This window comes from Eulemur rufifrons, chromosome 15 (assembly GCF_041146395.1).
Source record: "Eulemur rufifrons isolate Redbay chromosome 15, OSU_ERuf_1, whole genome shotgun sequence".
NCBI lineage: Eukaryota > Metazoa > Chordata > Mammalia > Primates > Lemuridae > Eulemur > Eulemur rufifrons.
The window spans coordinates 41,779,944-41,792,054 of NC_090997.1; the positions used below are offsets into that span (position 1 = coordinate 41,779,944).

The 12,111-nt window shown below is 31.4% G+C and overlaps 1 protein-coding gene across 6 annotated transcripts in view; it reads left to right on the forward strand.

The window, feature by feature from the left end:
- DOP1A (DOP1 leucine zipper like protein A) overlaps positions 1-12,111 on the forward strand; it is a 98,172-nt gene that overhangs the window by 34,235 nt on the left and 51,826 nt on the right. For 2 of the 6 annotated variants that reach the window (XM_069488890.1, XM_069488892.1), the window contains exons 5-8: positions 1,670-1,859; positions 5,752-5,850; positions 10,623-10,722; positions 11,517-11,599. In XM_069488890.1, coding sequence (XP_069344991.1) covers positions 1,670-1,859; positions 5,752-5,850; positions 10,623-10,722; positions 11,517-11,599 — 472 coding nt within the window. Of the gene's footprint in view, positions 1-1,669; positions 1,860-5,751; positions 5,851-10,622; positions 10,723-11,489; positions 11,600-12,111 lie in introns of all 6 variants that reach the window. The other 4 variants (XM_069488893.1, XM_069488891.1, XM_069488896.1 and 1 more) reach the window with 3 other exon arrangements.

Below are 12,111 nucleotides of genomic sequence, written 5' to 3' on the forward strand. Positions count from 1 at the left end.
TGCAGACTATGAGCTTAAGAAAGCCTTTTTAATGTTTGTGAACTTTATTCAGTTTGCTCATCTATAAAACAAGCATAATACCTATTTCATTGTGCTGTTGTAATAATGACATCACTTAGTCCAGTGCCTAGCACATATGTCACTCAAAATATTGTGACCCATAATTTAAAATAATACAACAGAAAGAACACTTAGATTAATGAAAACAATGGAAAATTGGTCTATGTGCCAACAATTTTTAAATTGCTGATGGGGGAAAATAGCGTAGTATCAAGTACAGAGGTGTTTCACTAGCTGTTTGCATGGTACTCTTGATATTTTAACTTTTCAAAGAAAATGATTTGATCTGTTTTGGAGCCTATTATTATTTCTTTGGAGCCTATTATTATTTCTTTGGGAGTTAATAGTTGTAGATAATGTATGATGGCATTAAGTATCTTTAATATCTCATTACTAATAGTCTTACCAAAAACAAAAAAAATTGTAAGTTGAAGTGGGAAAAATAGAAAATGCCAAAATTACTTTATGAGTAGAGTTAATGATTTAGTTTATTCAAGTGCGTTGACTAGTTACTCTGTTTTTCAGCTGTTCCTATAAAGCAGTAAGAATCTAATCCTGTATGTATATATTGGACTACCCTTATAAGCTACTTTTAGAAAAATTAATTTTGCCCTCAAAGCTTAACATTTGCTTTTATTAATTTTACTTTTTTACTTATTTGCACATAATTTCATAAATATATGAAATTATTTCATTTAGTTTATAAATCAGTTTTGTTTTAAATTGTTATATTCTCTTAAGGGAAGCGTGGAATGCATACCACCAATAATTCTACTAGTTATTAAAAATTTAACATAGAAATTGAACAATGATTTTTATGACTGGTATCCTCATGATTTATCTTGTTTTGCTAGTTATTCCACATAAGTTCTATAAAATGATTTGTAAATGTTATTCTTTTAATGCATAGATAAATTGAGGCCAGAAGAAATTAGTTAGTGTTAAATAACATAGCAAATAAACAATAGAACTTATCAACTTGTCTTCATTCTAACTCCACTGTACTACAGTGTAATAGATTTTTATGTATTGCATTATTTATCTTATGTTAAAAACAAATCAAAAGTAATCTTTAAATATATTTCTTGTTAAAGTAGTAATGTATCCTTGATTTTGTCATAGATCTAATTCATTAAAGTTGTGAACTATGTACTATGTAATTTCAAAAAGAAAGAAACATTGGGAAGTGTCCTTTAAGATTTTGTAGAAAACCAACAGAATGTGTGTTCTACTATAGGACTACCATTAAATAAAATTTATGTAGTGTTTTATTGCTTAGAGTAGTTTAACAATCCAGTGAGGAACATAGGTCTTGTGGTGATGTTTTTGTTGTTGTTCTCTTCATTTTACAGATGAGGAGACTGAGTTGAAGAAAGAGTAAGTGACTTCTCCAATATACACAGCCTAGTAAATGGTGGAGCCAGGACTTAAATCCAGTCCTCTCACTCTCAAGTACATTTTTCTTCCAGTTGTCACACTTGTTTCTAGGGTGGAGCATATGACCACAGCATGGATGCTTTCATACATTTTTGGAAAAGATTAATGATTTATTTTCTAAAATGTGAAACTAAATGTTTCCCTTCTTAAACCACTTTGCTTTATACCTCAGAACAAACACATTGTTGGAAAAGGTCGCTGCTGCAGTGGACCAGTCAGCATTCTACGGTGCCCTGTGGGGTAGTCTTCTCACCAGTCCTGCCGTGCGTTTACCTGGAATCACATATGTTCTCGCCCATTTGAACAGGAAGCTTTCTATGGAAGATCAACTTTATATAATTGGCAGTGATATTGAGCTAATGGTAGGTCTGAATATATGGTTGCTCATTTCACAAGTATTTGTTTAGAGCCAGACAGATCATGCTGAACAAAGTTCCTATTTTCATGAAGCTTACATTTTTCATCAAGGAAAATTGAAGGCCAAAATAATCAATAATTATTGTTTTTAAAAGCTTAATTTTTTACATAAAAAAGAGATTGTTGTTTATATCTGTTATTTATTATCTCCATTATCTGTTTTTCAAGGAAATACATGGTTTTTATTATTGCCATCTTGCTGACTGATCAGATCACTTAACATAGCCACATTCATTATATTTCAAAGTGGACCTTCTATTTGGTCATAGCTTTCATTATAAGAAAGATGGATTTTAGGTAAAGTGATAAAGCCAGATTCTGTGTGGGATTTTTGTGAGAGGATGTAGTATTAAAACAGACAGTGAAAGATAGTAGGAAAAAAATCACATTGGTTGCTTACTTCTACACAATACTTTTATTTTTAATTTCAAGATCAAGAACAGAAGGAAACCTTTTGTCTCTATAGAGTACTGTACTCTTAAAATGAGTAAAGAGTGAAAAAACAAAGAAACTCTTAAGGGTGGGTCGGCCAGGCGTGGTGGCTCACGCCTGTAATCCTAGCACTCTGGGAGGCCAAGGTGGGAAAATCTCTTGAGCTCAGGAGTTCGAGACCTTGAGCAGGAGTGAGACCCAGTCTCTCTTAACAATACAAAAAAAATTAGCTGGGTGTGGTGGTGTGCGCCTGTAATCCCAGCTACTCAGGATGCTGAGGCAGGAGCATCACTTGAACCCAGGAGTTTTAGGTTGCTGTGAGCTTGGCTGACACCACAGCACTGTAGCCCAGACAACAGAGCAAGACTCTGTCTCAAAAAAAAAAAAAAAAAAAAAAAAACCAGAAAGAAAGAAAAGATATTAAATTATTTTAAAAAAATAAAAATTAAAAAAGTTTTTTAAAATATTTGATTAATTATTCTTTACTTTCCCCATATATGATTATGACATTACTTATATTTTTATGTAGATTTTTGGTTAGAGTTATTAAAGTCTAATTTACATACACTGAAATTAATCCTTCTTACATTGTATAGTTGCATGAATTTTGACAAGCATATGCAGTCATGTAGCCACTGCTACAGTCAAGATACAGAACATTTACATCACCCCAAAAAGTTCTCTGGGCTCCTTTGTAGTCACTGTCCTCCCTCTGCACTCCCAGGCCCTTAGAAATGCTGGTCTGTTTTCTGTTTCTACAGTTTTGCTTTTTCCAGAATGTTATATAAATGGAATCATACTGTATGTAGCCTTTAAGTCTGGTTTCTTTCACTTTTCATAACATATTTGAGATTCATCCATGCTTTTGTGTGTATCAGTAGCTTGGCCCTTTATATTGCTACATAGTTTGCTACATAGTATTCTATTGTATAAAAAACATTTATACAATAGTTTACTCTTTCACCAGCTAATGGACATTTGAGTTGTTTCACATTTATGACAATTGTGAACAAAGATATCATAAGTCTTTGCATATAGATGTTTGTGTAGACATATGTTCTTGTTTCTTGGAAATATACTAGGAATGGGATTGCTGGGTCATATGGTAAATGTATAACATTTTTTAAAAACAGGTTTATTGAGTTGTAATTCAAATACCATAAAAATTACCCTTTTTAGTTGTACAATGCAGTGGTATTTAGTATATCTGCAAAGTTGTACAACTGTCACCACTGTCTAATTCCAGAACATTTTCATCACTCTCCCCATAAAAAACCCTGTACCCATTAATCACACCCATTTTTCCCTTCCCTCCCACCTCTGGGTTTCTATGGATTTGCTTATTTGGACCATTTCATATAAATGGAATTATACAGTATGTGGTCCTTTGTGAATGGCTTCTTTCATTTACCATAATATTTTTAAGGTTTATTCCTGTTGTAGCATGTGTTAGTACTTCATTCCTTATTATGGGTGAATAATATTCCATTGTATTGATATACCACATTTTATCCATTCAACAGTTGATAGATAGTTGGGTTACTTCTGTTTTGGGGGTATTATAAATAGTGCTCTACTGAACATTTATTTACAAGTTTTTGTATGGACATATATTTTCATTTCTTTTGGGTGTGTACCTAGTAGTGGAATTTCAGGGTCTTCTGACAGTTCGTTGTTTAACTTTTTTGAACAACTGGCAAACTCTTTTCCAAAGTGGTTGCTCCAATCTTCACTTCCCATCAGCTCTATATGAGGGTTTCAATTTCTCCATATCCTTGTCAATACTTGTTATTGACTTTTTTGTTATAGTAATTTCACTGGATGTGAAGTATTATCTCATTGTGGTTTTGGTTTGCGTTTCCCTAATGACTAATGATGTTGAGCATCTTGTCATTATTGGCCATTTGTATATGTTCTTTGGATAAATGTCTACTTAAAGCCTTTCCCTAATGACTAATGATGTTGAGCATCTTGTGGTTATTGCCCATTTGTATATCTTCTTTGGATAAATGTTCAAATCCTTTGCCCATTTTAAAAACTGTATTTTGTTTCTTTTGTTGAGTTGTAGGAGTTCCTTACATATTCTGGATACTAAACCCTTATCATATATGTGACTTGAAAATATTTTCCCCCATTTTGTGGATCGTCTTCTCGTTTTCATGATAATGTCCTTTGAAGCAAAAAAGTTTTAATTTTGATCAAGTTCAATTCATCTGTTTTTTTTTTCTTTTGCTACCTGTGCTTTTGGTGTTATATTTAAGAAACCATTGTCTAATTAAGGTCCTAGAGATGTACTCTATATTCTTCTAATGTATTTTAAGTTTATAAAAAACTGCCAAACTCTATTCCAAAATGGCTACACTATTTTTATTCAGATTTTAAAATATATTGTTACATTTCTTTTTAATAAGTTCATGGAAGTTTTAAAATTTTTTTTAATTTATTTAAAATAATTTAAAATAATAAAATATATTAAAATAATATACTTGGATAAATATTTGCAACACATCACAAAGGACTATTCCTACTATTCAAAGAGCTGCTATAAACAAATAAATATGAACAATCAAGTAGAAAATGGATTTGAATAGATAATTTAAAGGAAATAAAAATAGCTCAAACATGAAAGGATGCTCAACATTATTTATAATAAGAGAAATAAAATTTATATTATACCAAACCAGTTTTCATATGTTAGATGGGCAAAAGTAAAAAATGTATTGCTTAGCATATGGGGAAACAAATTGTCATGCATAGCTAGTAGGAATATAAAATGATATAACCTTAATAGAAGGCATTGCACTATTTAATTTGTAACTGCACCTACCATGAGGTTTGGCAATTGTACTGTGATGGTTTTATCTTACAGGTGTCCTTGTATGGTATGTAAGTATATTACAGCATTATTTATAAAAATAAATGATTAGAAACAGTATAAATGTCTATGATTAGGAGCCTTTTTAAATAAATTAGGGTTCATTTAATGCAATATACTTCTTTGGCCATAAAAAGTAGTGAAGCTCTTTTTGTAATGGTAAGGAAAAATTCTCCAAAATATATTGTTAAATGAAAAAGGCAGGATTTGGGATATATGAATGTATTTTGTTTACTTGTATTTACAGAAAATACTTACTAGTAATACTGGTTACCTACAAAAGGGAAGTTGGGTGGTTGGAAAACAGAAATGGAACAGAACCATTTTGCTGTATACCCTTTTGTACTCCCTAATTTCTAAATCATCATGACATATTACCTATTCAAAATAATGTAAATACATTTAATTATTGATAAGATCCTCAGAAGCATACTTTTATTTATTAGAGAAAATGAAGAGTTGTTAGATTTTCATGACAAAACTTTTCCAACCTAATAGACAATAGATGTTAAAAACTCTTCTTATTTCAGGTAGAAGCAGTAAGCACTTCAGTGCAAGACTCAAGTGTACTTGTACAGAGAAGCACACTGGACCTCATACTGTTCTGTTTTCCATTCCACATGAGTCAGGTAAAACATTAATGCTGGTACTAACATAAGGCGTTCTTGGAAACTACAGATTCATGGTGTGTAGTTATTTTTTAAAGGTGTGTATGTTGGATTCTTTTGTTCCATAAATCAAAACACAGAAAACTAATTCCTTTTTAAGGGGTGGAATTTGTTGTAAAAAGATTGAAGAAAAAGGTTCATGATTTAATAAGAATATGGCAATTGAAGTATATTATTTCATACCTTTGTAAAAAGTTCTAACCTATAAACAGCAAGATGTACTCATTGCTAACTCTGAGTACGCCAAGACTTTGAGACTCAGGTCTTCTATCCAGCCATCATCTGTCTGTCCTGATACTACCTTATCTTGCTTTTGTGATTTTGAGATGAATGCTAGACCCTTAGCAAAGTTGTCTGTAATTTAGGAACCATATATTTAGTCATTGTGACATTCTATAATACTTTTATTACAAATAAGAGCAACTAATTTGACAAATCATAAATGAGGCATTTCATTCCGGGAACTTAATCAGTGTCCTCATTTTAAAAGAAGTAATCTAAATTCTTTTAGAGCATCAGTGCATAAGCATTCAGAATGGTGGAACTACTACATACCTAACAAAAGTAATAAGATAGTAGTAGAGAATATCTGCTTTGGAAAAGTAAGTTTATTGCTAAAAAGACAGTATCAGAAAAGATTATTTGAAGTTTTTGTAAGAACTGTGATTAGTATATAATTGTAGCGCATTCTCTTGTTTGGCCATTTTTTCTGTATTACTTTATTCAGTTTTTTCTTTATTAAACTATTTAAGTTTTTCTTAACTTTATTCAACTTCAATTTGAATTATTAATAATTCAAGAATCTTATACTTCATTTCCTATACTGTCACTAATTGGGACATAAACCACCCCCAATTTCTATTTTGAGACTTTCACCCCCAGTTTCTATTTTAAGACTTTCACCCTTAAACCAAAGGCTTTTATTCTGCCCTCTGGCTCTTCACAGAAACACCTGCTGGAATATCTCAGCATAGTCTAAATTTAGCAATGTTCTAGTACAGAGGTGGCCAAACACACATAAAAATGATATTTGGTTTTTTAAAGGTTTATAAAAGAACACAAAGAAGATCATGCCTTTGAAAAGTATGTGGTCCTAATGCCTAAAATACATACTGTCTGGGTCCTTATCAAAAAAAAGTGTTGACCTTTGCTCTTGAATTTTCCCATTGCTTTCTTCCCTTCCAAACATTCAACATTATTAGTCCCTTAGTTGATAAGTTCCTCAACAGGATCTGAGGACTTAAGTCTTAGTAGGCTGAAATTGAGAACTTAATTTGTAATTGTACTGTATCAGTTTTCTTTATGATTTTATCAGGCTGTACTTTCTTTAATATTTTCTTACTCTACCTTCTCTGTATTAGTATTAGTAAAATTTTCTCAATCCTTACCTTCTATAATCTATATTATGAAAACAATAGCTATGTTTAATGTGTTTTTAAGTATACACCCAATTCTAATATTCCTCTAATTCTAATATATTTCTCCCCGTTACTGTTTCTAATTCTAATGTAGTTCTCCCTATTACTGTGCCAAATTATTAGATTACCTGAGAATAAGGACATGACATAACGATTTTAGTTCTCCACTTTCCTTCTTTCTTGTCTTGGCAAGTATTGATTGTAATTGTGACTTAACAGAACCTTCATTACCTTATCCCAAAAGTATGATTGCTATTATGAATTTAAGCAGTGGACAGACTTCTAGACTTTTTAAATTTATTTTCTGGAAAGCTGACCCAAATCTCTAATGCTTACTCCTTTAATTTAGATTATAATAGAATTTTTTTACATATTAGAAATCAATGGTGATGTCAATTATAATATAGAAGTGACTTCTTGTTTTTTTTAATTTTTAATTGACCAAAATTGTATATATTTATCATGTACAACATGATATTTTAAAATATGTATACATTATGGAATGGCTATAATGAGCTAACATATTCATTGCCTCACATACTTATTTTTTGCAGTGAGAACACATAATCTACCCTCGACAAGAAGAATACATTGTTATTAACTATAGTTACCCTGTTGTATAATAGATCATTTGAATTTATTCCTCCTTTCTAACTGAAATTTTGTATCCTTTGACCAACATCTCCCACTTCTTGCTTTCTTAAGAGTGTTTCTACTAAAGTGAGGATGTATTTGTACTTTTTAAGGTTTTGTGACAATATCTGTAATCTACATATCTGATATCGACTAGGTAGATCAGCAGTTCTCAAGCACTTTGGTTGCAGGATCCCATTACATTCTTTAAAAATATTGGGGGGGGCCCTAAAAATCTTTTGCTTATGTAGGTTATATCTATGCATATTTATTGAATTATAAATTAAAACTGGCTAATTTAAAAATACTTATTAATTCATTTAACACTAACAAAGTTATCATGTTAGCAGAAATAACATTTTATGAAAGTATTTTCCAACACTTAAAAAAATGGAAGCATTGTTTCATATTTTTGCCAATCTCTTTATTGTCTGGCCTGAAAGCAGATTGCTCATATCTGCTTGTGTGTTCATTGTGATTTGTTCTTTTGGTTAAAGTATATGAAGAAAATCTGATCTCATGCTGTTATGTAGGTGGAAAAGGGAGGAATATCTCAATAGCATTTTCTGTTAAAATTGCATATTCTTCTTTGATACCACCAAAACTTGTCAAGCTACAGTTTTTAAAAATTATAATATGGAATATAATACAATATCAAAGAGCTTTTCATATTCTATTTCACTAAAATCCACTGGCCTATCTTGCACTTTCAATGGATCCTTAATTCATGTATGCTTTTGCAACATCGTGATTGGTTGTTTAGGAAGTGTTGGTTTATTGAATTATGTAGATTTTCCAAATGGTGACACATTTCATTATAATACGAAACAATCACATTTATTGTAATCACTGCTGATCTTATCAGTAAAGATTTTTAGGTATTGAGGAACTTCTAATCCCAGTATTAGGAAGCTTTCAAGCCAATTCAATTCAAAATAATACAATTTCAATCCAAGTACAGGTTTTCTGAAATTTAAAATTTTCTCTTGGATGCTCACATTTTATCATTTGCAACAATTATCAGTTGTTTTCCTTGAAGTGATGGGCTTGCTTTGTTTGAGAAAATGACTACCAAATGTCCAAACCTGAATAATCATAATTCATGTTAGTCATTCTTTCAGATAAAAATGGCATTTTGTGAAAAAACTGGTAGTTCAGCTCACAACTCAAATAGTTAGACAAATTCTTTTCCTTAAGACAGCCATCATACTTAAGTATAAGTTAGAAATGCTTTAACTGTACTTCTCATTTTATTACACAGAATATTATTAAAAGACATATCCAAGGGTCAATATTTAATAAAACAAATTTTTGCTTTTTAATCAACATTCTTAAGTGAAACTGACGTTTTTTTCTTTTTTCATTTTAATGCAAGTACATGACAGTAAAACATACAATGAATACTAGTACAGTGGGTGCCACTGTTGTACTGCCTCTTTTCATGCTAAGGTGCCAGCATTTTTATCCATTGTTGCATGATGAATGTAAATGTGGAAGGAAAGAAACAAAAATGTTGAAAGAAAAAGCAAGGCAAATAACATCTTGGTATTGTTATGAATATGCATAGTTTTATTTGTTATGTTATGAATGTGAATAACTAGTTTTTACTTTGTGGATCTTCTGAAAGAGTCTTAGAGATACCCAGGGATCCGGGAACCACACTTTTGAGAATTTCATAGATTAATAAAAGATATCTGTGTTCTAAAGGAATGCCCATAATTTGTCTGCTGTTGTTAATCCGTGTTGTGTAACATCTCAGTTATTTCACTTAAGTTTTTTTTTTTTAAACAAATGAGCTAGGTGAATCCTTTCTAATTCTAATTCTATCAAGAAGCATGGTGTAGTAAAAAGTTCACTGTTCTATTAAGGAGAGGTCAGTTCTTCATCCAGCTGGGCACTAACCAGGCATTTGAATTTGACTAAGCACTTAGGCCCTTTTAGGCTCAGGTCCTTTACTTATAGAGTGGTTGTTAAACTAGTCAGTTTCCAAGCAATGTTCTAATTCTCAGATTCCAAGATTATACTCTAAAGTGATTATCTAGTAATATTCTTAAGATTAACAGCAAATTAGTTGCCTTCCCCTTTTTTTAAAAAAACTTTACCTCTTTTAGCTGAAACCAGATCTCCTTTAATCAATTTTTAAACATCTAATTAAGGCTACTGGGAAAGAGGCAGGAAAAAAACAGAGGTTTATTATATTTTTTTTCTGTATTTTTATATACGTTGAAATACTAAAAGATAAAAATTTTTTAAAAGAAGAAATGAAAGACCTTGAATTGATGAAGATAGTAACCTTTGAAGGAGTTTATAGTCATTCAACAACACTATAAATGTGAAAGATTAATAGCATATGATTTTCTTGTACCTATGCCATCTTGCTCCATTTTCTTTGTTTTGTGTCAGATTTCATTTTTATTGGCTAGGATAAAGAAATTTAAACTGGAGGTTAAAATCAGTTATAATTTCAGCTATGCAACTAAATAGCCACATTACCTTTCTTCCTGTTTCCTAATTTGTAAAATGTAATTCCTGTGTTTGAAAGATCAAATGAAATAATATTATATGAAAGTAACTTATGCACCCTAATGTCTGAGCATATGGCAAGGCATTATTTTTTAAAGAAGAAAAAATCAATATGCTTTTGTATGTTTTTAAATACAACTACATTCTTAACTTTTTTAGGCCACTCGACCAGATATGATCAGGATCTTGTCAGCAGCCCTTCATGTAGTATTAAGGAGGGATATGTCCCTGAACCGAAGACTTTATGCATGGCTTCTTGGTAGGTATTTGCTATGTGTGGTCACGGTTGGGAACAGATGGGGGGAGATTTGCCATACCTAAATATCAAGTTGTGTATGTGTCCTAAATGAAAAATAAAAGTTTTTGTGTAAATGTACAATAAAAAGGTAACGGTATTGTGTATTATATGAAGAAATTTCAGAAACTTCTTACTTGAGTCTATCTGAATCCATAAAGTTATGTTCCCTTTGACAAGAATTTTTTCTCCTGATAAATTGAGGTTGTTATAAGTTAGTAGACAAAGACGGATAAACTAATAATCAAAATAACAGCATACTGTCCAAAACTTTGAAGTCATCAAAGGAATCAAGACTATTACCAGTGTCACACATGGTGCCAGCCTTCCACTCAGGCGGTAAAGCATTTTATACATTTTGGTCTTCCATACTTTTTGTGAGTATTTGGCCAGTTTTCACAACTCTCTACTGCCTATAGTGAGAGGATACACTATAACTTATCTTGGATGTTCTGAGTCTTCCGTTATTTCACTATTAGTAAGATTGGAAAAACAACAACAAAACAACAGGGTAATTCTGGAAGAATACTATGATACTTATGTATTGAATTGGTTTCCCTTTATTAAACTATCTAAAATGATCTCTCTTGCTGACATTGAATGGGCTACTAATTGGTAAGTGTTTAGTGCTGTTTTTGAGATACTTGTTTTTGAGATATTTGGTATTTAGTGAACAACAGTTTTGAGAATTCCATTTTAATTCATTTTGTTTGCTATTTGTTTCCATGGAGGTTTTGATAACAACGGTGCTATCATAGGACCCAGAAGTACAAGACACAGTAATCCTGAAGAACATGCCACTTACTATTTCACTACCTTTTCAAAAGAATTGTTGGTCCAGGTAACGAATACTTTCATTATTCTTTGGCTACTTAGTACTAGAATTACTGAAAAAGTGTAAGACAAAGTCCTGCCTTAATTGAATTCACAGTTGAAGGGGTGGAGACAAGACTCACAAACTTCCTAAGTATGACTATCACAAGCAAATGACTACAATAAAATGATAATCATAAGCTATACTACCATATAAGACCAGAGTTTGCTTTTTCTCTTTGTCGTTTTCATGACTTTATTAAAACATAGTTGCAGCTTCTTACCTGTCTGCCCTATGAAAGTTGGAGCTTTTCCAAAAATAGTTTAGAACCTGTGTTATTTCCTATGAGACTCCAGGGAAATTTGTGGTGCAACTGGTATCTAAGTGTGGTGAAACTGCTGTGGTAAAGGAAATGTTAAAAATGATCTATAGGTTTATATCATATTCTTTTTAAGTATTATTTCAATTATATATTCAAAATATTGTTAAGTAAAATACATGAAAATACATGGCATATGAAGCATTTTTAAATGAGTGAA